The 27,745-nt window shown below is 39.2% G+C and overlaps 1 protein-coding gene across 4 annotated transcripts in view; it reads left to right on the forward strand.

Annotated features, from left to right (window-relative positions):
• Positions 1–27,745, forward strand: part of CFAP58 (cilia and flagella associated protein 58) — a 106,089-nt gene that overhangs the window by 10,097 nt on the left and 68,247 nt on the right. For all 4 annotated transcript variants that reach the window (XR_009252569.1, XM_058697697.1, XM_058697700.1 and 1 more), the window contains exons 4-10: positions 1,049–1,205; positions 2,056–2,250; positions 4,586–4,723; positions 7,189–7,348; positions 11,730–11,812; positions 16,636–16,827; positions 27,159–27,320. Coding sequence is in view for 3 of the 4 variants with exons in the window: in XM_058697697.1 (XP_058553680.1) it covers positions 1,049–1,205; positions 2,056–2,250; positions 4,586–4,723; positions 7,189–7,348; positions 11,730–11,812; positions 16,636–16,827; positions 27,159–27,320 (1,087 nt within the window). In the remaining variant the exon portion in view is untranslated. The remainder of the gene's footprint in view (positions 1–1,048; positions 1,206–2,055; positions 2,251–4,585; positions 4,724–7,188; positions 7,349–11,729; positions 11,813–16,635; positions 16,828–27,158; positions 27,321–27,745) is intronic.

Here is a 27,745-nt window from a genome sequence, read left to right on the forward strand (position 1 = left end):
AACCTCAGAATTTGAAGTTTTGTTTCTGGAGAAGTTGAATGCAGTTCTGAAAGTTCCTTATTAAATACTTATGTTCTACCAAAGTTGTTGGTAAATAAACATTGTCAGAGGTGCTTCCAATGGTCATTTGATGACTCAGTAGTGAGTACCTCAAGTTCTCTATTTTCTCAACTTTCATGTGGCTGCCTTGTTCTAGACCTTCATTCTGCTGCACAGGTCAGATCAGACACAGTCTTTCTATTTCAAGAACACTAATTCTGCAGAAAGTCATGCCAAATCATAAATGATGTTTTTTTTTTTTAATGTGGAAGTAACTGGTTAACAATTCAAATCAACAAATATCATCACATACTCTCCAAAAGCTGGCAACATGAATGATTTCCAAATTTTGTTCTTGGGAACATTTTATCAGAGTTGCATCCCTTTGGTGGAAACTAATCTCTATGGGTGAATGATTAGAAAACTGGCAATGTGTATTATTTGCTTATTTTTATGCTTTATTTTAGACTTTATAGTTGTGATCATAGCCCTCCCTTGGGTATATTAAACAAATAATTTCTTAAATTAACATTTTCTTTAGGATTAATTACAAGAGTTGACAGTAGCTGTATAGTCTTATTGTAACAAATTCAAATAATACAGAGGTGTGGCAACTAAGGAGTAAGAATTACCCCTCCAACTCTCCCAACGCTATACTCTACTTTTCAGAGATAACCAGTTACCAATTACCAGTTTGGATCTATTTTCTTGGACTTCTATAAAAATGTCTATAAAACACATACATACACCTGTATGCAGACACTGTAATTATTTAAACATCAGAAAAGGGATCATGTTATATATATTATTATTGGAATGTCTTTTTCAGTTAACAACTCACAAGCAGCTACCATGTCCATGTCAGGGCATAAAGGTCCTTCTCTTTCACACTTGAATGGTGTTAGTCCTTGACCTAAAGTCTTTCCCATGAAAATGTGCTCAGAGGGTGATAGGAAGGGCTCCTGAGAAGATGACCTTTTAGTCTGACTCCTGTGTTCTTCTTTTTTAGTATCCGGGATTTACTGAAGTTCAAAGAAGAAGTGATAAAGGAGCGAGACCAGCTCTTGTCAGAAGTGGTGAAATTACGAGAGTCCTTAGCTCAGACTACTGAACAGCAGCAGGAAACGGAGCGATGCAGAGAAGAGGCAGAGCAGACCATCAGTCAGGTCTGCTTTGTCATGGAGGGCAAGATGAAAGAACATTACCTTCTAGAAGTCCTTCCCATATTGTTCCTCTCTCAGATTTACCCCCTGGTGCCCAAATGAAGCATCCACAGGTCTGCTTATTTGTCTGGTTTGTTCTTACAAGAACAGTTTTACTTGTTCATTTCTTCTCAACATTCTGTGTCTGAGAAGTCACTAAGACAGGGCACTGCTTACAATTTTGGCTTAAGAATGTGTCCCTGGCAAAGGCGAGAATGCTCTGCATCTGGAGATGGTGCAAGTAGTTCCCTTGGCCCTTCTCCTTTGTAAGGACCTCTTTTGAACACTTTTTATAATAACCCAAGAGTCAAATAGAGGATACACACACGCAACCCCTAGGAGATTACTTTGAGCATGAGATAACAGATTTTTCATAGATTTTTGACCATCCTGATAAAGCTATAATGCTTTATGTAATAACATCCAGGACTCATGTGAAACATAATTTAATGTTTAGGGTAGCTGGCGACATTTTATTTAGATCCTATTGATAGAGAATTGGGTGAATTCTTTCAATGTTTAACTCTCCAGAATTCTGGGTTTCCCTATTTAACTGGATCTTATACCATTCTTTGTGGATTTGTTCCCACCATTAGGGTGGATGTCTGGTGTTAAGGCTCCGGAAAACAACACAGAACATTCTCGAAAAGTTTGAACGTTGGGGTTCAAAGATGACTGTCCTGCAGGGGAAAGGCTACCACGAGGTGACTGCCCCGAAACTAGAAGAGTTGAGATGAGGAGCAGCTCAGCTGGTTGAGATCTGTCCTGGGGAGGGCTTCATCCCTTTCCTCCCCTATCCTTCCTGTGCCCCTAGTTCCGGCAAGAGATACAGCAACGTCAGAATGAAGCGTCACGGGAGTCTCGGAAGAAGGAAAAACTGGAGAAAGAGCTCAGGCAGATTCAGACAGACATGGACACCAGGCAGACGGAAATTAGGGCCCTGCAGCAGTATGTGCAGAAGAGCAAGGAGGAGCTTCAGAAGCTGGAGCAGCAGCTGAAGGAACAGAAGGTGCGCTGGGTGTGGGCTGCGCCTCGGTCCTCGCAAAGACAAGAAGGGGGCCTTGGGAACACTTTGAGTTTTCTCTGGAAAGGAGCAGACTCTCTACACTAGAGATGTTGGTAACACAGCACTGGGCACTGCATTGCTCTTTGAAGAGCTCGTATGGGTATCTATGACCTTTTTTCCCCCAGCTCCAGCAGGTTAATTTCTTTTTAACATTCTGTTGATGTGTAATATACACATAGAAAAGTGTGTAAGTCAACAGTGTACAGCTTGATGAATTTTCCCCACCTGAACATATCTTGGTCACCTGCACCAGGCCCAAGGAACAGTACGCCAGATGTCCCTTTGTGCCCCCTCCCAGTCACTCTCTCTCTTAAAGGTCACTTCTATTCTGAAACCTAAGCCGAGTTTAGTTTTGTCTGCTTTTGCACTTTACAGAAATGCACTCATACAGTCATGCCATGCTCTTTTGTACTAACTTGCTCAATATTTTGTCTGTTTGTGAGATTCATTTGTGTTGCCACATGGTTATAGAATGGCACTATCCAGTATGGTAACCACTGGCCATGCATTGCTATTTAAATTTAAGTTATTTAAAAAAATTTTTTTTAATGTTTTATTATTTATTTTTGAGACAGAAAGAGACAGAGCATGAGCAGGGGAGGGTCAGAGAGAGAGGGAGACACAGAATCCGAAACAGGCTCCAGGCTCTGAGCTGTCAGCACAGAGCCCGACGCGGGGCTCGAACTCACAGACTGCGAGATCATGACCTGAGCCGAAGTCGGACGCTCAACCGACTGAGCCACCCAGGCGCCCCTAAATTTAAGTTATTTTAAATAAAATGAAACAAAACAAAATAAAACCTCAAGTGCTCAGTTGAATTAGTACCATTTCAAGTGCTTAATAGCCACAGGGCTAGTAGATAACCTATTGGACAGAACAGATAGACAACATTCACATCATTGCAGAAAGTTCTGTTGCACAGAGCTCAATAGAACATTCACCGTCATAGTGTTCCTTGTGTGACCATAACATGGTTTATTTTTAAGCGGCTTATTTTTAAGTTTCAAGTTTAGGAACCCATATTCAGTCTATCTGCATTTTAAATATGGTGCTATTTTTAATATTTCCCCTATAACAGCAGTTGAAGGTAACTCAAATAGTAATAATTGTGCTCTGTCTTTTCTCATTTCTTAAAGAGGCAATTCATATAATTGAGAAAAGTCGTTTCTTGGAAATCGTTTCTCTTAGGAAGTTTTCAAAGAATTGCCAAGACATACAGCATTTTTTCCACTTAAAAAATAGATATTAGAACACATTTCTTTGTCAATTGCCTTATTAATATTGTATAAAGGCAGAAATCAGATGGGTAATACACATTGTGCAAGTATCCACAAGAAAAACGAGACTTCTTTGAGCATGAAATTTGAGAGGTTTTTGAACATCACGATTAAATTACAGTGCTTTGTTTAGCAATATCCAGGACTCACGTAAAACACAATTTCATTTTTAGCATAGCTGGCTGTATTTTGTTTGGTCCCTATTGATGGGAAATTGGATGAAGTCTTTCCATGTTTAACTTTTGCTTGCATCAAGTTATATTTTGGGATAACTGTCTAAACTATCTTCTCTCTCTTTTCCCTTCAGCGCATTTTCTCCCCCTCCATCCTCTCACTAGTCTGCCAATAGAAATGATGACTCCCCGCCCCGCCCAAAAATATAATCCGGTTTTTATAAAACTGTGTCTGCTGAGGATAGGCAAGGTAGGGAAGAGGAAACCCCATTGACACTGAAGTCAGGCAGATAGAAATCATTCCTCTGCCGTTCCACAGTTTTGACTTGAGTTGGATTTAAGGGGAATTGCCTCTGTGCTGGTGTTAGTGAATGGTTCTGTCCAAGAAAATGTTGTAGGCATGTTAATGCAGGATTTGCTTCTGAAGATGTGGCTTCCCAGCCCCACAACTGATAAAACCCGTTTGAATCTCTAGCTCATTTGCAATGATTATAGCAATTGTTGCATATGTGAAGCTTGCCAAACGGCAAACAGGCATTAAAATATTTATCCACCACCTGTGAACAAGACTTCCCAAGGCTCTCAGAAAAAAAAAAAATTATGCGCTCTGTGTTATTCATTAGAAGGCGTCATTTTCCTCAGCCATTTAACATTCATCATATTTGAGTGCATTAGTGCTTTCACCGGGGATAAAGAACAATTTCTACAAAGACAAAAAAAAGTGTGGTTGCTGTGATCATCCCAGGAGGTTTGCAGGGCCTCCTGTGTGGATATGCAGATATTGTAATCAGATTAAAAGCATTAACCAGCTCATTATGCATCTTTCAGATATTGAACGAAAGAGCTGCAAAGGAACTGGAGCAGTTTCAGATGCGAAATTCTAAACTTCAGCAAGAGAATGAACAACACAGTTTGGTTTGTGAGCAGCTATCCCAGGAAAACCAGCAGAAGGCATTGGAGCTCAAAGTAAACACCAAGTGACTGATTTGTTGCCTAGCACTCCCTCCCTTATTCCCTATTTTATTAAAATTTTTTAATGTTTTTCGAATTTTTGAGAGAGAGAGAGAGAGAGAAAGAGAGAGAGAAAGAAACAGATTGCAAGCGGGGGAGGAACAGAGAGAGGGAGACACAGAATCTGAAGCAGGCTCCAGGCTCGGAGCTGTCAGCACAGAGCCTGATGCAGGGCTTGAACTCAAGGATCTTGAGATCATGACCTGAGCTGAAGTCAGACACTTGACCAACTGAGCCACCCAGGCCCCCTCACTCATTCCCTATTAATACAGATTTGCTGTAGTGGTTGGAGCCGTTGGTTGGATAACCTGTATTAGCCTTGATATGTCAGAGGCAGGCTCAAGCCTACAGTGATTGCTTTCTGCTTGGAAGTAGATAGTTTGATGACTTCCATGCTCATAAAACCACAAACCTGAATATTGATCATATGATTATGCAAGTATTTTTGAGAGCAAGCTCAGATACTCATCTCTGTAACTTAGCCTTGCAAGTAACTAGTTGCCCTGAGCTAGAAACCATTTACATGAGTGAGTAGCAAAGAAGTTAGATTATATTTTACTACTTTTATATGGAGAAGGTAGAATGGGAGGGTTGGGGGATGGACTGGTACTATTGAGTATCTACTTCCAAGATTGTAGAACCATGATTTTTTCTTCTATACACTGTAAATTTCAAGACAGGCTTCCCATTCTTCTCCCTGTCCTCAATGAAGAGTGTTTGCAAATTATGTTTGGGTAACAGTTTTATACTTGGGTACATATTGTATACCTACGTGTTTGACAGAGCGACTTTATGTTTATCACTGATTCTGAAAAAAATCCATAAACCCTTCTCTGCTAATGTTAGGATACTAAGCATAAAATGAGTGACCTATCAAGAATGATACATAGATTTGATCAGTGAGTCATAACAGTTTTTGGTTCTTATGCCCTTTTGAAAATCTGATGAGAACATGGGTGTACGTGCGCCCCCCCCCCCGCGCGCACACACACACACACACACACACACACACACACACACTTATTTGCACATCTTCTATCCTGTTTTGAATGCAGTCTCAGGTTTCCAAGATTTTTCTGAAGTCTAACCACGGGGTCTGGATTAATAACTACTGAATTACAACATTCTATTGTTCTAATTGGAAAGGGCCCTAGTTCAGCTCATTTCGACCATGTAAATCTGAGGCCGAGGAGTATTTAAAACAGTCCAGAGTAGTTTGACTTGAAACCATTCTTTATGAGAAAGCTGTAAATTGAAGCAGAAATGAAATGGCTTCTTAAAGCAAAATAATATATTAGCCCCTAAGGTAAAATTAAAGTAAAAATACGTATGCCATTAATTCTCTTCTTTGGTAACATGAATGGGGCACCTTGAAAGATGGAAAATTTTTGTTATCAGATCCTGAACCTATGGGATTCTACTTCTAGCAGTAATCTGAGAATGACATGCCCAGCTGAGTGCAGTTTCTTCCTTGTCAACAGCGGGGGATAACTGCTAATGTTTATTTGCTCTCTTTGCTTTTCCAGTAATTTCTAAGAACGGCAGATTTAAAAAATGAATTTGAATTTTAAAAAATTAATAAAACTTGAGGTCCATTGGCAAAAATCTGGTGCTTTCTTGTGCTAGAATTATTATTTTGGTGCCTTTTGCCAATATGTAGACTTGCCTATTGATGATGCCCTGTCCATGTATCTGTATGTACACCCACTGACTAACATCCTCTGAGGAAGTAGGGCCCTTTCTCTAGTGTGTGTAGTTGTACTCCAGTGGCCATGTGGGTTCAAAAGAGTATCTGAATATGTTAATAGCATGTCAACAACCTTCTGAGAGAGGGGTGCCTGGGTGGCTCAGTCGGTTAAGCGTCCGACTTCGGCTCAGGTCATGATCTTACGGTTGGTGGGTTCGAGCCCTGCTTTGGGCTCTGTGCTGACAGCTCAGAGCCTGGAGCCTGCTTCGGATTCTGTGTCTCCCCCTCTCTCTGCCCCTCCCCTGCTCACACTCTTTCTCTCTCTCAAAAATAAACATTAAAAACATTTCAATAACCTTCTGAAAGAGATCACTCTGTGAGTCCATAAAAATTGCTAATCAAATACAGCATTCGTATACAAAATTCACACATTTGTGATATGTACAACTCAGCATTCTTACCCTGTTTGATTCAACAATTCAGTGGTACCTTGAGACATCAGCTCTAATCAGTCTTTCCATTATTTTTTAGCTTATATAGCAACATATTTTATTCAGAGAATAGTTTTTCAATTTCTCTCAAAACCAAACAATGCGTGTTTTTGTTTAACCCATACAACAACTTTACACTAACATGGGAATAATTTCCTTTTATGGGTTCTGAGTTCACCATCACCTAGTCACTGGCACTTTATTTACTGAATATCCCTGGTTAATTCTCTCACTAATTACAGGCCAAAGAGGAAGAAGTCCATCAGATGCGGCTTGATATTGGGAAGCTCAATAAAATCAGAGAACAAATCCATAAGAAATTGCATCAGATCGAAGATCAAAAGTCAGAGGTGGAACAGCACAAGGAAACCCTAAAAAATCAGATCTTGGGATTAGAGAGAGGTAATCCAAGAAACATTTCGTGCTTTGTCATATTCCTTTGTAAACATTTTATTGGTGACTGTGATTTGGCAACCCAGGGCTCTATGCGTCCAAACACAAACCATGCCAGATGTAATCAGTGAAACAACTTTCAAACTGGTAAGCAGCCAATGTGCAGGGGACATCATTTTGAATACCTTGAACTATCCTGTCTTAAAAAATTCTTCAACAGACTATATTGGCGCAATGTAAATCCAGCCAAAAGTATTGCTCAGTATTTGTTGCTGGAATAAAATAGCATCTATACTCTTAAGTCTGGGTTCTACATGACTTTATGCTTTAGTCCCTTTTCTCAGAGAAGATAGGGGATAAATTAAAACAAATGTCCCCCCACTAGCAATATTTGGGACAATGTTGTACCAAGAATCAGTGAGACAAAAATTAGTGGTTCCTAACTTCCTTTAAAAAAATGTTTATTTATTTATTTTGAGAGAGAGGGATAGAGAGTGAGCAGGGGAGAGGCAGAGAAAGAGGGAGACAGAGAATCCTAAGTAGACTCTGCAGCTGTAAGTGTAGAGCCCTACATGGGGCTTGAACTTATGAACTGTGAGATCATGATCTGAGCTGAAACCAAGAGTCAGACATTTAACTGACTGAGCCACCAGGCATCACAATGGCTCCTAACTTCTTTTCTCTGTTATTACTTTACCATGTGATGAACCTTGTTTTTACCAGCTATCACATTGCCCCGTGGAGGAAAAATTTAAGTGCTATGGAAGGTCACATAGCACAGAAAAATCATTAAGGATACAAACTATGGAGTCATGTCTACCTGGGTAAAGATCTCACCTTCATCGTATTTATTGTTAGGGGATGAAATGAGCTGATACATATAAAGCACTTGTGGACAGTACCTAACACAGTAAATGCTTACTAAATGGCATCTATTATCATCTGGGCGTATTACTATTTATATAAGCAGTAAGAGAGAATGCCATCTCATTCTGAAAAAGAATATAATTGAAAATAGGATATGCTAGTCAAATTTGGTGTGGCAGAAACAGCCCTGAACTTGGACACAGAGGATCTGGGTTTGACTTTGACTATACAAGAGTATGTGAGGCAGGAACACCTCGTTGAACTCATATGGGTTGTAGGTCACTGAATGAGATAACATGCATACCAGCATAAAAGCAGACATTGCCCCCCTAAAAGGTAAAATCTAAATCTCTAGGCAAGGTTATTTGAAATACATCTGACCCTTGAACAACATGGGTTTGAACTGCATGGGTCCACTTACCTGTGGATTTTTTTTTTCGGTAAATACAGTACATCACTATGAATGTATTTTCTCTTCCTTATGATATTTTTAGTAACATTTTCTTTTCTGCAGCTTACTGTAGTGTAAAAATGCAGTATATAAAACATATAACATGCTAAATATGTGTTAATCGACTGTTTATATTATCAGTAAGGCTTCTGGTCAACAGTAGGCTGTTAGTAGTTAAGTTTTTGGGGAGTCAAAAGTTATACATGGATTTTCATCTTCACAGGGGATCGGCATTCCTAAGTCTGATGTTGTTCAACAGTGGGCTGTATTTGTTATGTAAGCCTTTGAAAAGTACAGGTATTTTTCCTTCTAAGACATCAGGAAATAATCTTTTATTGAGGTACAGCTAGAGCTTACCTTGAAAATTTCTCCATTCTTTCATTCAATAAACTGAGTGCCTACTATGTGTAGTCACCAAGGTAGGCATTGGCTGTATGGAGGTCCCTGCCCTCGGGATGCTTACAGTCTTGCATGCGTTTACAATCTAATGTTTTCAGTGATAGTTAGGAAGAAAAATAAAACTACTAGATCATATTTTTTTTTTAGTTTTTTTTTTTAACGTTTATTTATTTTTGAGACAGAGAGAGACAGAGCGTGAACGGGGGAGGGGCAGAGAGAGAGAGCGAGACACAGAATCGGAAGCAAGCTCCAGGCTCTGAGCCATCAGCCCAGAGCCCGACGCAGGGCTCGAACTCACGGACCGCGAGATCGTGACCTGAGCCGAAGTTGGACACTCAACCGACTGAGCCACCCAAGCGCCCCTACTAGATCATATTTTGTAATTGGTTTAGTGACTTTCAAAACACTCCCATATTTAAATCAGTGTATTTTTTACTTGCAGTAGTTCTAAGTTTTGAAAAAAAAATTATTCATTCTGTGTTGAACCCAATTCTTCATCCTTAAGTCATATTTATAGAAGTCATCATGCTCTCTTTTGGTTATTTTATAGGTATCGTTAACATTATTTTTTCTTGGGGACTTCTTCCTTTTGAATGTCTGATCAAACAGTGGCACTGGACATAAGAGTTAGAAGCATGAGTCCTCCATGGGTTGTGATTTTTCTATCACAAAACCCAAGAAACTGATAAACTGCCAGAACTAATGAGAGTTCGCTGGGGTGGCAGGCTATAAAATAAATATATAGGTATCAATAGCTTCCTTTCATACACAGAATCAGTTAGAATATATGATGGAAAAACCCCTTTTCACGATAGCAACTCAAGTAATAAAATATCTATAAATAAAGTTACCCGGATATCTGCAAGGCATGTATATAAAACACACTCCAGAATTCTATTGAGGGGTATAAACGAAGGCTTGAAAAATGGAGAGATATACAAAGTTCCTGAATGAGAAAGCTCAATATGATAAAGATATAAATCTGCCTAAATTAATCTGTATATTTGATATTTCCAATAAAAATTTCAGTAAGTTATATCGTTGGGACTTGAAAACTGATTCTAGAGTTCTTCCTGAAGAATAAACAGGTGACAATAGCCATAACATTCTGGAAAAAGGGGTGATGAGGGAGTATTTGCCTTACTGGGTTAGGTTTTTAATATTATAAAGCTTCAATAGTCATCAAGTAGTGTAGTGAAAATGCCTGATAAACAGATCAATGGAAGAGATTGGAAAAAACAAAAAATACCCAAGATTATCATTAAGATAAAGGTGTTTCATACCGGTGTTCTGTATGGACTATTAAGAAAATGGTAGCAGAACAGTAAGTTACTTTCTGGGAAAAAAAAGTTAACACCAAATGTGGAAACCATAAAGCAAAGATTGAGAGATTTAATGAAAGAGTTCTCACAAATCCATAAAAGGGGTAAACAATTCATGAGAAAAATGGGCATAGGGCAAGTGTGGGCAAATTTAAAAACAAATACAGGGGGCACCTGGGTGCCTCAGTGGGCTCAGGTCTTGATCTCATGGTTTGTGAGTTGGAGTCCCTCATTAGGCTCTGCGCTGATGGTGTGGAGCCTACTTGGGTTTCTCTCTCTCTCTCTCTCTCTCTTTCTTCTCTCTCTCTTCATTTCCCCTCTCAAAATAAATAAATAAACTTAAAAAACTCACTGTTAAAAAAAACCAGAAATACAAGTAAGTGGTCATTAAACATGAAAAAGTAGTTGATTTCACTACTAATCAAGGAAATGTAAATGAAATACAGACATACTGGCTTTGATACTCTATTGGCTTGTTAAAGATCAAAGAGTGATAATATCCAGTGATGGTCTGGGTGTGGATTTAAGCTGCTATTAGTTTTCTGGAGAGAAATTTGGCAGTAGGAGAGAAATGTCTTTTTTTTTTTTTTATCACCTTCAATCCAGGACTTCCTCTTCTAGAGTAACAAATGAATGAGAACTTTCACAGAATTATGGCTTATAATTGCAAATAAATAAGTAAAATGGAAGCAATTTAAATGTTAAGGTAGGGGATTGGCTAAATAAATTACACATTTTCATATAGTGAAATATCACAGAGTCATTAAAATTCTGTTGTAGTTGCACATTTATAATATAGAGAGACGTTTATTTTATGTTAGTTAATTACGAAAGCAAGCTACAAAACAGTAGGTGTAGTATAATTCATTTTGGTGTATGTATATGAATGTGTATATATTTATATTTTTATGCACACACATATTTGCATAGGAAAAAGTCTGGAAAGAGACATATGAAAATCCTAAGTAGATTCTGGTTGACTTGAAATTTTTTCCCTTTTGTTATTTGGATGTCTCATTTCTGTCTGTATTCCTAATTATTTGTATAATTAGAAAGATTTAAAAACAGCAAGGACTCTTGGAGTCAGAGAAACCACGCTCCCAGCCTCAGCCCCTCACCTCTTGGCTGCAGACTGTTGGCATGTGGCTTAATTCCTCTAAGCCTCAGTTTCCATCTGAGGACAGGGGACCTCCTTCATGGTGTTATGGTGAAGATCATGTAACCCTCAATAAATAGTAGTTTTATAGCTGCAGATAAATCTATAAAGCAGTTTCTCTGTTACATTGGCTTTGGCAGATTCTTTCTTAGGTTGGCTTCATATTTCTTCTTCTTCTTCTCCTTGGTCATTTAGAGGTGGAGGCTTCAAAGAAACAAGCAGAACTTGATAAGAAAGCAATGGATGAGCTTCTGAGAGAAAGGGACATATTAAATAAGGTGAGTTTGTTTTCTGTAGCACTGCTAAACAAATGTCTTTCCTTAGTGCTATGATATCTGCCTATTAGGGGATAGAAAACTCTGAGGCGAACAAAAGTAGATTAGAAATAAATAATCGTGCTCAGTTTTCTTCCAAGCTGCTGTGCACAGTCCACCATTGACTGGCTGAGAATTGAAACTGCATTATCACCAGGGTACACAAAGGGACTTGGGAATTATCATATAAACGAGGAGCGGATTTCAGAGTGCTGTGTGGATTCTGATTTTATTGCTGGTGTGTTATTTGGCATCCTAAGCAGTTGATCAAAATTTCTGAATTTAATATCTGTAATCTGCAACTTTTGCTAATCCAGAAGATACAAGTGAATGCGAATAAAATTCTAACTTTGAGGTGTTTGCTGAAAGAACAGCCGGTTGATGACAAAAACCTTCCCTGTACCTTTTCGGGATGTAGGTTTTCGGTTTTGCTTTTAGCCCTTACATCTCCTAGTCTTTGGAGCTCAATCTGGTCCAAAGCTGAGGAAGGGGTTGGGGGAGGCTTGAGGCCTGGAAAGCCTCCATTCAAGGGGGGGGGGACCCTTACCCCCACCCCTTTCCTCTCCAAACCCTTCCAGAGGATTCCTTCCAGTGATAGTCACTCTTAGGAGATTAACTACTTTCAAGGATTTAGGGTAAATTTCTTGCTCAAGGATTTCCTCCAGGGAGGAAAAATCAAAGGGCCAGTTATAGAGGCGGGAGGCTGCTTGCAGAACAGTCTAGTCTGATGGCTTTTGTCCAAGAGAGCTTCGTCTCATCAAGTAAAAACAGCCTATATTTTTTCATTCCAACTTTTATGATTTCTTTCGGTTTTCCAGAGTTGAACAAATATTGACAAAATAGATCACTCTGTAAGCTTAACTGAGACTAGGGATCTCAGGAAGTAGTAGGAAATTACATATCTTTACATGATGAGCTCTCCTTAGAAAATCATTGTGGTTTTTTTTTTTTTTTTGGCATAATGCTGGAAACTGTTCCTTTATTCTATAAATTTGCACATGCAAACAATGTTGTTGGATTTAGATTTGTAATTAAAAATTTTTTTTAGTTTAGAGAGAGACCACGCATGAATTGGGGAGAGGGGAAAAGGGTGGGGGGAGAGAATCCTAAGCAGGCTCCATGCCTAGCGCAGAGCCTGATGCAAGGCTCCATCTCACCACCCTGAGATGATGATCTGAACCGAAATCAAGAGTTGGATGCTCAACTGACTGAGCCACCCAGGTGCCCCCTTTTAATTTATTTTAAACATATACATTTAATTCATTTATATTTTATGTATTCTGGTAAACAACCAGTAGATTTTTCTGCCACAATAGGACATATAGAGCACCATTACTTTTACATTTATTTGTTTAATTTGACTGATGTCAGTTCCTCCTCTAGGGCAGGGTATACTTTCTTTTTTCTTTTCTGGTCGGCACATCCTTAGTGCCTAGCACAGCATCCAGCTCTCCGCAGGTATGCAATCAACCTTTACTGGTAATACATTCTTTCCCCAACGACTTGAAATGCCACCTTCACTGAATGAATGAGTGACATGGTTTTGGACAGGCAGCAATGTTAATATATTTTGGCTCTTTCAGTGTCATGTTAAAGTGGCTTTGTCTTTTCTGGAGTGAAAGTTTAATTCAATACTTGAAAATAAAGTTGACCTTTTCTATTTTCTGCATCATCACCCAACCAAGGTTTACTGTCTTTATATTCCGTGGTTTTCAGACCCCTGGCTGCAAGTCTGTATTGGTAGGAGATTTGGGGAGGGGCCACCAGGTGCCTTGTGGAACCCAAGGATCCAGGTGGAACTGATGGGAACCTGACCTGACATCTTGGGATACACGAAAGCCCTGTCTCACCACCACTGGATTTCCTGCTGAGTTTTTGCTTTCATTTCTCTCTTTCACAGAAGGTTGCCTCCCTGTTTCCCAGTCTGTTTGGGAAAAAAAAAAAGGCTATCATCAACAGCTCCCAGTTTACATCCTATATTGACCTTCAAAAAGCTAAAGGCCCTATTTCAAAAATCCCTGATCCCTTCAGCTATGGCCAGAGAAGTGAACCCTCTTGCATGAGTGTGGCTGTCAGGGTGACACTGTTGTTGCCTCCATGTTTTCAGGGAACAATCTGGCTTCTCAGGCAGCCAATCCAAGGACTTTCTGCTTCAGCATCAGAAATCACTAGTGCAGCTTAAAAAAAATATATCGGCAGCTGCGTCCCATCCCAGAATCAGAATCTCTGGATCTGAGACACAGGCATCTGCATTTCCTTAAGAAACTGGGTTAGTTATTTTATTGTAGTAAAATACACATAAGACAATATTTACCATTAGTGACATTTAGTACATTCACAGTTTGTGCAACCGTCACCACTATCTAGTTCCAGAACATTCTCATCACTCCCAAAGGAACCCCTACACCTATAAAACAGTTGTTTCCCCCACCCCTGAAAACTACTAGTCTACTTTTTTCTTCTATGGATTTGACTATTCTGGATATTTATGTAGCTGGACTCATATTATACATGACTTTATGTGTGGCGTCTTTCACTCAGAATGATGTTTTCAGGCTGAAACTGTGCTGTAGCATTAAAAAATTTTTTTTTAAACGTTTATTTATTATTGAGAGACAGAGAGAGACAGACCATGAGCATGGGAGGGGCAGAAAGAGGAGGAGTCACAGAATCCAAAGCAGGCTCCAGGCTCTGAGCTGTCAGCACAAAGCCCAAAGCGGGACTGGAAATCACAAACCGTGAGATCATGACCTGAGTGGAAGTCGGACGCTTAACCGACTGAGCCACCCAGGCACTGCAGGACTTCATTCCTTTTTATGGATGAATAATATTCTACTGTGTGGATATACCACATTTTGATGACCTGTTTATTAGATGATGGACATTTGGGTTGTTTCCACCTTTTGGTTTTTGTGACTAGTGCTGCTGTGAACATTCATGTACAAATTCTTGGTTGGACACCTGTTTTCAGTTCTTTTGGGTGCATACCCAGGAGTGAAATTATTGGCTCATATGTTAATTCTAGATATTTGCATTTTGAATGAGCTGGTTTTATTTTACTGTGTAGTCAAAGCCCTGTTATGTGATTAGGTTTAAATGTTCTAAGCTCACAAGAACAAGAGTAGAGCTGGGATTGAGGTTATCTTTGGGGTCAGCCAGCCCTGGACTCAAATCCTGGCTCTGCCCCAATCCTGTTGTATGAACCTATAGGCAAGCAGCTTAACTTCTGAGTCTTAGTTTCCTACGCTTAAAATGGGAGCAAGAAAGTACTCATTTCCAACCCTAGAGGAGAAAGCAGGAAAAGACCTCTCTGACCTCAGCCGTAGCAATTTCTTACTTGACACATCCCCAAAGGCAAGGGAATTAAAAGCAAAAATGAACTACTGGGACCTTATGAAGATAAAAAGCTTCTGCACAGCAAAGGAAACAACCAACAAAACTAAAAGGCAACCAACGGAATGGGAAAAGATATTCGCAAATGATATATCGGACAAAGGGCTAGTATCCAAAATCTATAAAGAGCTCACCAAACTCCACACCCGAAAAACAAATAACCCAGTGAAGAAATGGGCAGAAAACATGAATAGACACTTCTCTAAAGAAGACATCCAGATGGCCAACAGGCACATGAAAAGATGCTCAATGTCGCTCCTCATCAGGGAAATACAAATCAAAACCACACTCAGATATCACCTCACGCCAGTCAGAGTGGCCAAAATGAACAAATCAGGAGACTATAGATGCTGGAGAGGATATGGAGAAACGGGAACCCTCTTGCACTGTTGGTGGGAATGCAAATTGGTGCAGCCAGTCTGGAAAACAGTGTGGAGGTTCCTCAAAAAATTAAAAATAGACCTACCCTATGACCCAGCAATAGCACTGCTAGGAATTTACCCAAGGGATACGGGAGTACTGATGCATAGGGGCACTTGTACCCCAATGTTTATAGCAGCACTCTCAACAATAGCCAAATTATGGAAAGAGCCTAAATGTCCATCAAAAGATGAATGAATAAAGAAATTGTGGTTTATATACACAATGGAGTACTACGTGGCAATGAGAAAGAATGAAATATGGCCCTTTGCAGGAATGTGGATGGAACTGGAGAGTGTGATGCTAAGTGAAATAAGCCATACAGAGAAAGACAGATACCATATGGTTTCCCTCTTATGTGGATCCTGAGAAACTTAACAGAAACCCATGGGGGAGGGGAAGGGAAAAAAAAAAAAAAAAGAGGTGAGAGTGGAAGGGAGCCAAAGCATAAGAGACTCTTAAAAACTGAGAACAAACTGAGGGTTGATGGGGGGTGGGAGGGAGGGGAAGGTGGGTGATAGGTATTGAGGAGGGCACCTTTTGGGATGAGCACTGGGTGTTGTATGGAAACCAATTTGACAATAAATTTCATATATTGGAAAAAAAAAGAAAAAGAAAATCTCCCTTAAAAAATTATTTTTGCATATGCTGTCATATACATATACATTTTATGATGATACCATAATATATTTGTTGTATTTTAAAATACAGACTATTTTTTTCAAAAAAAAAAAAAAGAAAGTACTCATTTCCCTTGGATGTTATGGTCACTTAGTTCACTTACGTATGTGTGTGTCTTGTGCAAAATTAACATAATCTCTAAATAAGATGTAGAGAATATGATTATTTTTATTCACCCAGAAAACAATGTATCTAATTATTTTAGGGGTGAAACACGGTAAATTTACCACCCCCCCGCCCTCGCCGCACATACATTTTGAGTAACGTGACTGCTCTCTTGTCTTTATTTTTAGAACATGCTTAAGGCAGTCCATGCGACCCAGAAACAGATAGACCTGGTAAAGCTCCATGAACAATCCAAGAGGAACCTGGAAGAAGAAATCCAGAACTACAAGGATGAGGCTCAGAAGCAGAGAAAGATCATCTTTCAGCTGGAAAAGGAGCGAGATCGGTACATCAATGAAGCCAGTGACCTTACCCAAAAGGTAAGTCACTCCTTGACGATGTGGATGGAGCACAAGCACGTTCTTTCTGATCGTCACACACTGTAGCAAAGAGGATTTATTCAGATGTGCGCTTGTGGTTTGCGTGAGAATTTAAGAGAAATGACGTCAGCAGAGTAAAAGCTGTCCCAGAGCTGATCTGGGCCAAACTGTGAAATGGACAAGGCCAGTGCTTAGGGGTCCCCTTCACCTGTTGTCGTGCCGTGCAGCTTCCCAGAGCTGGATGCGTGGGGGTGGGATGGGATGTGGGGGGGAGCTCTTGGCATCGTTATCTCTGCACCCTTTGTTCACACCCCCCACGTCTGGCCCTGAAACCCTTGTCCCTTCAGACCGAGGATTGCAGCTAGTAGTTAGGAGCAAGGCATCCAATTAAATAACCTCAGATTACTGGTCAGACTATCCACCTTCAGTGCATTCACAGCTGCATAGAGCAGGGGGCTTCACGAGGGGGTTTCATGGTGTCAGGAGGTGGGGTTGGGGAATGGGGGAAAGTTTTAAGTATGAGGCTGAGAGAAGAGAGTTTGGGAGAAAAGACTCATTTAATGAGGTTCCCAACCACCCCCGGCTGCCTCAAAAAGTGTTCTCTACTCTGCAGCATAAGTCCTCTTTATCGTCTCCTCAATGAAATCTCCAGTGCATTCTACAGTGTTTACCAGTGCGCTTGAATGTTTACATTTGTTTTGTGTTTTTTTTTGTCATCTCAGAGAAGATGACAAGGAGGACAGCCAACATTTGAATTATAAACATTAAGAAAGTGGGAAACAAGCATTACTGTTAGGAAATCAGCTTCTTCCCGCTTAGACTAAATAAATGCCGAGCAGATGTTTGTAGAATGTAAGTTTGGAGGAACACAAATGCATATGCTCTGTCAAGCCCTGGCTGGACGTGTCTTCCTTGTAAAAGATCCCCCCGGTGATTCTCATACCCCTGACTGGGAGCCGTTGGTATACAGCATTTCTCTTCTGACTTAATCATCTTACAAGCGCCATTGATTGATTTCCTGACTCGGAGACGACCAGCTGTCAGTTCAGGAACTCGTATTCTCCAGCCTGGGCTGGCCCATTAGGCTCTGCATCCGTCAGCTTAAGCTATAACAAATAACCCGCAAATTTCAGTGGTTTATAGCAACAAAGATTTATCTTTTGCTCGAATCAATGGCCTTTGAGGGTCAGCTGCAGCCCTGTTTCATGCCATCTTCACTTCAGGCTGGCCTCGTACAGAGGGAAAACAGAGTAATAGTGAACCTTGTGATGCTCTCAGAGCTTCTGCTGGTAAGGGAAGGGCGCAGGGCTCGTCCATTCATATTCCCTTGGCCAAAGCTAGTCACGTGGCCAAGCCCAACATCCCTGGATAGGAGTATAAATCCTTCTAAGAGAGAGGCACTGTCTGGTGAGACAGTAAATATATCTGAACATATAATCTGTCGCAGCTTCCTACTTCACCTTCTTGATGATCAATCTCTCTCCACTCCTGGCTGCCATCACACTATCAAAACTAGCTGTTAAAAATTCCGATGTGATCTTAGTATCACCCCCAGCCTTACAAACCTCTGTCACTTCTCAGCAACTGGGGCAGTGCATCTTTAGCACATGTAGAAAATAATATGTCTATAGCTAGTGGGAATTAGGGGGAAACTGCTCAGGGCTGCAGCGGACTAACCCAGGGATGCCTTGGTCCCCCCTGGTAGAGTGAGTCAGTATTTGGACACATATCTATAACGCATGCAAGACAAAGTAATTGGTATGTGATTTATGAGACAGAGTCCAAGCTCTTTGTTCTTCCTGGAAAATCCTTCCTTCCCTTCTCTGTATGGAAAACTCCTCTTCATCCTTCAATACCCAGCTCAAGTGCTCATCTCTGGGGTCATGCCTGCCCTGACCTCTACTTTACGGATTTGTTGATATCTCTGGAATGGCACTTATCATCTTCTCGAGTATTTTCTTTGCACATTTGTTTTTCTTACTTTACAGAGAGCTCTTGAGAATAGGGTCTTTACCTCATTCATTTCTTCACCTGCAGTGTGCTGGTAAATACTAGGCACCAATAAAGTGTGTGTTAAACAGATGGATACATGACAAGTGATAAAAAGAATGCTGCCACTGATTTTAATACAGGATTATATATTTTTCTGTTTCCTTGTAAAAGGTAAGGGTACCAAGTTTTTTGTTGTTGTTTATTTTTTCTCTTTTCTTTTCTTTCTTTTCTTTAACTTAAATCCAAGTTAGTTAATGTATAGTATAGTATTGGTTTCAGGAGCAGAATTTAGTGATTCATCACTTACATACAACACCCAATGCTCATCCCAAGTGTCCTCCTTAATGCCCATCACCCATTTAGCCCATCCCCCCACCCAACTCCCCTCCAGCAACCCTCAGCTTGTTCTCTGTATTTAGAAATCTCTTATGGTTTGCCTCTAAAAGTGCCAAGTTTTGCTGGTAACTGTTTTTCACAATTTCTGATGTTTAATCGCATAAGCTTATATATCACTAAATCATCTGAGCACAGTTCTTAAAATATTATTTATTAACTGCAATTTTTCTGTCTCTTACTTAATCCCTGATAGCCTTATATATGTTGCTATGGCAACTCCAGTCATTTCTAGACTTCTTATTAAGGTCCCGTGTGTCCTTAATACATATAAGAAATATGCTCCTCCCCATATTTCTTTCTTTGTTTACTGTTACACACACTCACACACACACACACACACACACACACACTCGCACACACATACCTCACTCATTCAGACAAACAGAAAACTCCCTTTCATGCATTCTATTGATAGGGAGTTGAGGACTGATATCAGGGGCTGGGGATAATGTCACAAAACTGATGTTTTTATCTATTTCTGGAGTGAGTGTATGTTGTTCCAAGTTTTGACCCAGCAATTTCTTTTGTAAGAACTCAATCTATGGAAAAATAAAAATGCAAAGAGTTTTACAAAAGAACATTCTTTGAAATAAATTCTGCTACATTTATATGAGACAATATTATGTACCATGAAAACCACGTGTTTGAAAAGTAGTTTTAGAAATAGGGAACATGTTCACAATATGAATCTGACAAAAACAGAATGCAAAATTACTTATATGGTTTGACCTAATTTTATCCCTGTGCATAGGAGAAGGGTTGATATTTGATTTTGAACTCTTCGTATTACTTATTTTCTAAATAGGTACCAAATATTTTTTGAAAGATGGATGGAAAGTATAATTAGATATCTGAATTAACTACTCAAAGACTTACTTATAGGTACTTACATTAAATTCTTCTTCAATAACATATTTAAAAAAAATTTTTTTTAATGTTTATTTATTTTTGAGACAGAGAGAGACAGAGCATGAACGGGGGAGGGTCAGAGAGAGAGGGAGACACAGAATCTGAAACAGGCTCCAGGCTCTGAGCCATCAGCACAGAGCCCGACGCGGGGCTCGAACTCACGGACCGTGAGATCATGACCTGAGCCGAAGTCGGACGCTTAACCGACTGAGCCACCCAGGCGCCCCTCAATAACATATTTATCATTATGTGCCTTCCCTCACTTCAAATTCATTTGAAACATGTTGCCATAATGGACAATCTTACCTGAACTATCCTTGGCAGTTTTAGCTATGAGTGACTTATGGCACGGTCTCTTCTGCCTTCTGGGCTGCAAAAACAGTGTGATATTTGCCTTCTGCTTCTTTCCATTTAGAGAAAAAAAGGTGAAATCTTAGATACTAAAAGGCCTACATTACATTTATTAATTTTACTTGGCATTTGCAAACAAGGCAGAAGATCCTTTTCTGTGCCAGAATTGGATGGCTCAGAATCCCAAACCTTTTCTTATGTGCCTGTCTCAGTCAACACTTGCCATAATAATGCTGCATAATACAGAACCACCAAATCTCCCTGGAGTGCAAAAATAAGCACTTATTTCGCACACATCTGCAGTTGAGTGGGAGTCAGGTGATCGAGGCTAGGCTTGCCTGTACTTGGCTTGAGGCTGTGAATTGGGTCTGGTTTTGCTCTACATGTTTCTGATTCTCAGGATGCATGGTGTTCTCATGGAGAAAGAAAGGAAAGCAAAGGACAAACCCACCCACACAAGCACAATTCACAGCTCTCTACTTGCCTAATGTCCTTTGACATCCCATTGGCTGTGGCAAGTCACATGTCTGATCTCAACAGCAAGGGGAGATAGACTCTTGCCACTGAGGTGGTGGGGACAGGGAGAGGGAGTGAATATTTGCAGAACCATAAGATAACCTAGTCCAACGTTTCAGCACTTTTTATCCTCATGGTTTCTCCTCTGCTGCACTCCCAAATTTTACTATTCAGATAAGTCGAGAGGCACTAGGAATGGCATTGTGAGTTGTGGTCCACCATATTTACTGAACTTTTGTAAATTCTGGGTAAAACCATTCCTGGTTAATAGTTAAATCTGTGACCCATCTTGCACATTATGCACTTAACTCATTTTAGAACCCCTCCCTTTTCATTTTAAATATTAAACTTCTGGCCATTCCTCTCCCAGACATTTTATATGCCAGAAAGCATTCTTTCACAATGGATGCTTACCTACATGTCCCTTAATGCTCTGCTTATTTGCCTGTAACAGTGTCACTCACGCAAAACCCTCCTGCACAAAGTTCCAAGGCATGAATAATAATGTGCTTTCAAGGGCTTAGCAGTAAATGAGGAAAGCAAAGGTTGATCAAAGAAATATTGTTGACTGAATAGGTACTTCATGATGAAATGAAGCTCCTGTTTCTTTGATATTAGTTTGAAGTTTTATAAGAGCATCTTCCATAGGATAGAACCCCGGACATACACAAATTATAAGCTTTTTCTGTTGTAATAAAATTAGTGTACAAGGGATTACTGCTTTCCTGCAGAACAGAATTTGACCCATAGAAACATCAAATTTGTTAAGTACTAATATTATAGAATAGGACATAATGTTAACCTGTCACAAAAATCTATTATTTATTAAATGATGAAATTATGATATGCTGGGTACTTAGATGATGGTGTAAATATATGTATCTTCTCACTTAAATCCTCATAATAGCCATCTGAGGTAGATACTATTCTATCCCTCATTTTATGACATAATGTAATATGTTGTTAAAAACAGACACATAGATATGCCTCTCTAAATTTAAGGTAGAAGATAAAATAAGAAAGCAAGAAAAATAGAGAAGACTTAAAATCTCACGTGCCTGGCCACATAGGGTTTTTGTTTGTTTGGTTTTTTTGGTTTGTTTGCTTTTTTTTAGAGAGTGAGTTTTTTAGTTTCATTATGAAGGTAAAGGCATTGTCAGCATTCAAACCATTGACATTGAGTCAGAAAAACTTATTGGAGAAGTTTATTATACTGATATTTCATCAAATGTAAGTTAAAGGGTTCCAAATTCAATGACCTACTTTCTTATCCTGCCTTAGTCTATATGATGTTTTGACTATGCTGCAGATTTCCAGCATGCATTATTGATTTTTATCTCACTCTTATTTCTATTGGCAGGTTGTTTTAACAGAAAAAGAAAAGGTAGTAGGTTATAAACTGGAATTGTACCCTCATAGTGCACTGTAAGCATTTTCTGGGCTAGTCTGAAGTAGGCTTATGAGGGCCAGGATCTCCAAGTCTCTGGCTGTAACAAAGCTTTCTATATTTGTGTGGGATTTATCTCATGAGTTGGTATGAGGTATCTAAAAGTGTAATCAATTAATTAAACTCCAGTCCCACAGCTGGCATCCCATATTCTCTGATATGCCATTTTCAACAGGGGACAATCTGCTGACTAAAGGTTTTGCTCCTACTTAACACCCCACACATTTTATGAATTTTCAGGATTTGACATCAGTTTGATTTCCATAGAAAAAAATCGAGTTCCAACCCTCAGAACTAAATTGCTTTGTAAATTGTCTTTTCCTTTTTCCTTTTTTTTCCATTGTCACTTAACTAAAATATCTTTGATCTTGGTATCACGATGGGTTCTTATTACTCCCAGCTTTAACAATCCAGAAGCATGTGCACTGTGATTTTGTGCACTGTTTTGTGCAGAAAGATGGACCCTGCCAGCTGATGCCTCCAAAAGAAATGCCCTTGGCTGCATCCTTTTTCTGGAGTGTTCTTCTGTCTGTGCAAAGGATTATTCTTGTTATATCTCAAAGCGATTGAACAAGCGATTTTTTTCTTTTCTCTGATGTGCAGCTTGATATTCTGAATGCTGATGATGCTGTTCAAAGTATTTTCAATCCATTCGTTTCACTGATCCCAAAGAGGGTAATCATGTCCATAGAAAGGCTAAATTTTAGTCTAAAGTAGTGCTTTTTCTTTTTTTAAAGTCAAACAAATAACTGATCTAATGGATATCTTATTTAGGTTTTTACATTTATTTTTAACTTACACATTTTCGTTACTGTGGTGGTACCTTAAAACACTGCCTGCTATAGATTCTGCAGATATGGATCAAAGAAATGAGGGGAGAAGGAATGGGCTTTCCATTCATTTCAGATGTATCCACATGCCTTTTCCCCAGACCTCCTTGTCTCAGATTTTCTAATTTATTTCCTTCTAGATCCTCAACCAACCATCGAAACCATTCACCACTGTCTGTATACATTCTTACTTTGGGATACTTTCTTTCTTTTTTTTTTTTAAATTAACGTTTATTTATTTTTGAGACAGGGAGAGACAGAGCATGAACGGGGGAGGGTCAGAGAGAGGGAGACACAGAATCTGAAGCAGGCTCCAGGCTCTGAGCTGTCAGCACAGAGCCCGACGCGGGGCTCGAACTCATGGACCGTGAGATCATGACCTGAGCCGAAGTCGGCCCCTTAACCGACTGAGCCACCCAGGCGCCCCTGGGATACTTTCTTTCCACACAGAGTGGATGATAGCAATTAATAATAATAAAACTATAAAAGCATATGAAAATACTTCGTACAAATCTAGTGGCATAAATTTAAAAAAATGGCCGAAATGGTCAATTCTCTCAAAAATACATACCTACATCAAGGTTTGACTTGAGGAGAAGTAGAAAACATAGAAAAATCAATAGCTATGGCCACCAAAAAAAAAAAAAAAATGAGGGAGAATAAGCTCCAACACTCACAGAGGGCCTAATAACTTTATAATTGAGTTTCTTCAGACTTTTAAGAATCAAATAGTTCTCAGGCTCTATAACTTTCGAAAAAGTGCTGCTCATGCACTTTGTATCTTTTGGGGTAATACTGATGGGCACTGCTCTAGTGATGTATAACCCATGCCTTCTGCAGTGATAATGAATAAAGACTCCAGGCCAAGGAGAGAGCTTGGGGTCTGAGGTGAGTCCTTGGTTGGGATGGTTGAGGAATAAAAAGGAAGAGGTAGTTCCCACAAATTGTCTAAATCCCAAATATTAACTGCTTAGAAAATATATGTAGGACCATTCTTAGAAACTATCCATTAACCTTCCAGTGTTTGAACCTGTCATAACACCCTATACATGTCCTGGTTATATTTGTACCTTGGTTATCCATTTTGTGGTGGAGTCACTCAGCAGAGGCGAACTTGAGGGTAGGGAATGTGTCTTCTGGTTCTTTACATCACTAGTGCTTTTACAGTGCCTGCCATAGATAAGTCCTCAATACATGTTTATTGAGTGAATGAATAAATGGGTGAGTGGATGAAAGAGTGAACAGAAAGGTACTCTGTTCACTTTACGAAACTAGCAGAAACCTTGATACTGAAATAGAACGAAAAAGGAAGTTAGAGACTTAGATCACTTGTGAATACTTATGCAGAATCCTAAATGAAATTCTGGCAAACCAAATTCAACAGTACATTAAAAGCATCATCCAGTATGACCAAAGAGGGTTTGTCCTGAAACTGCGAGGATAGTTTTCTGTTAAGAAAACTGTTGCTGGCACTATGGAAATGGAAAGCGTTACAGCCATTTTGGAAATCAATCTATCAATATCTATTAAAGTTAAAAACATATACGTCTTTTGAACCAGATATTTCACTCCTGGGAATCCTTCCCAACAGAAGTAAAAACACAGGAGCATAAGGACACATGTACAGAAATGATTATTTCAGCAGGGTTCAGAGCAGCAAAAAAGTGGAAACCAAACTAAGGCCCCTCAGAAGGGAAGAGCTGAATGTATAGTGTCTCACTCACACTGGAGGGCATTAAACCACCTTTAAAGAGAATGAATTAGAGCTACTCCACATGATTCCCCAAAATATTATCGAGAGATTAAAAAGCAAGGTGCACAAAATGTGTATAAGGAGATTACATTTTGCTAAAAAATAAAAACAAAACCCAAAAAAGCAAGACAAAGGAAGACAAACAAATCCCTGTGTCTGTATATTTACTAGTTGAAGAGCTGTGGGTGATATTACTTTTTTTTTTTTACTTAAATTTCTTTCCTTGTAAAATGAGGGTGATTAATAATGCGTATCTCATAGGATTTTTTGTAAAGATTAAATGATAGAATGTACCTGAGAAATATTGGCTGTTATTATTATTATGCTAGAAGACTTGAATATATGTAGAATTCAAAGAAAAATGTGGAAGAACACATACTAAATTGTTGACCTGGTTACTTTATGTGTCAATGAGGGGTTGATATGGGTAGAAGAGAGAAGGAAGATCCAAGTAAATAAGTAAAAGAAAAAAAATTCACGTTGATGCATTTATTTAAAATTATGGCACATGGGACTACTTATAAACACATGAAATTAAAATACTTATAAAAGGAAACATTTATTAGTAAGTATATCAAATAAATAGAACCAATAAGAAAAAAATAGTATAAAATAATATACGCTGAAAAGGCTTTTACTAAAATTTAACTCCATCCTTCCTTAAATATTTTTTAAATGTTTATTTATTTATTTTTAGAGAGAGACAGAGAGACAGAGAGTTGGGGAGAGGCAGAGAGAGAGGGAAAGAGAGAATCCCAAGCAGGCCCCGTGCTATCAGTGCAGAGCCCAATGCCGAGCTCGAACTCACAAACTGGGAGATCCTGACCTGAACTGAAATCAAGAGTTGCAGGCTTAACTAACGGAGCCAACCAGGTGCCCCTTTCCTTAAATATTTCTAAGAAAACTTTGAACGGTGTTTATTTAAAGATATAAAGGATAAATATATTAAACACTAGGCATCATTAACTCTGATGGGAAGACATTAGAATTGTTTCTTGGAGTGTGTTTTCTGGAATACTAACTCCACATGGGGGAATAAAAGGCTTCTGTAGTGCAATGACTTGGGAACATGTTGCTCACAAGTAACCCACACCTGAGTCGTAATGAATATGAGTATGTCAAAGGTGTAAGTACTTTTTGACCTTTAGGTTCTAGATAAAATACCTCCTTTTCAGAGAAAACTTCTCTGGCCATGTTACTGCATGGACATGTCCTTCTTTCTATTCTCTGTCACATTGTTGTTTCTTTCCTTTAGTTATAACCATTAATTAAAATAACGCCACTGAAATGCAGTAAAAATCTTCTGAAGAATTTTCCCCTTATATATTCTAGCTTTTGTCTAGACCATCATTCCATTGATTCAGTCTTCCTTGCTAAAGTTTTTCTTCTGAAGGAATTTTTGAAGAAGTTTGTCCTTAAAAAATCAATTTCTGTGGACACTGCAGCTAAGAGTCATGATTATATAATTTCAATTGTATGGATTGCTTGTTGAGAAGCATTGGCTCACGGTGGAATTTTGTGCCTCGGTTTTTCATAGTTGCAAAAAAGAGGCAGTTATCTTGTATCTCATCTTTCCTAGAAGTGTTTTGTGCACAATAGAATGCATTTTTATGAAATCCTTTGAGTTTCCCTGATGGAGCGAGTTTGACATTGGCAAGACAGTGCTTTGATTGCTATCGATGTCCAAAGGCCACTTTTCTTTTTCGTGGTTAAATTTATAAAGCTGTGAGTGTGGCCAAACAGCTAAGTTATCTCTTATCTTTCTTAGTGCTCCATGTGAAGATCTGTTTAAACCTGCACCTTTTCTTTTTCTTTTTCTTTTTCTTTTTCTTTTTTTGGTGGGTGGGTGTTCAGGAGAGGTTTTCAGAATTGAAAGAATTTTTTTCCTCTTGTGATCACAAAATAACTGCTAAAGCCTTCATGCTTGAGCAGAACTCTGGTGTAGATAAAATGTATGTTTGCCCCTAATCAGCTGGGCTGAATTTCTGTGTTGCACTGCAGTGATCAGAACTACAGTCAGATTTCCCGATTGCTAACATTTCTACCAGCTACCCTTAGATCAAAATCTCTGTTTGTCCTGAACTGATAATTACAGATTGGCTATGTAACCATTTTCCTATACTTCTTTTTCCCCCAGGTTCTCATGAACATGGAAGACATAAAAATCCGTGAAATGCAGATTTTTGACTACAGGAAAAAAATCGCTGAATCAGAAACTAAATTAAAACAGCAACAGAACCTGTATGAAGCGGTGAGGTCAGACAGGAATCTGTATAGCAAAAATCTAGTTGAGGCTCAGGTAAAGAATATGTTTTTGTCTTTATGTTTTGACTCCTCCCCTTCCTGGGTTCAAAGCAGTTTCTGTTATCCTAATGGCAGGATTTAGAACAAGGCAAGCAAGAAATCTCATGGCATTCACCTGAGAGAGAAGGATCAGTTTGTGCAGAACTATCAGATTATTTGAAATAGAAATGACACAACTTGATACAATGTGAAGATCATGGTCCTGCTTTTAATTATTATGTAGAATTGCCATTCTCTTGTTTCTAATTTTTCAAACTGCTAATAGCTACCATGGCTGAGAGGGGAGCAGCATCCTGTTGTCATTTAATTGCACATCTTTGCTTTGTAATCTCTTAGTTATAATGTTTGTTGTTGGGCCAATTCTTCCCTTGTAAAATGAAGAATAAAATGTGTGTGTTGTGTATATGTTTGTTGTATGTG

The sequence above is a fragment of the Neofelis nebulosa genome, chromosome 13 (assembly GCF_028018385.1).
Source record: "Neofelis nebulosa isolate mNeoNeb1 chromosome 13, mNeoNeb1.pri, whole genome shotgun sequence".
Classification (NCBI taxonomy): Eukaryota; Metazoa; Chordata; class Mammalia; order Carnivora; family Felidae; genus Neofelis; species Neofelis nebulosa.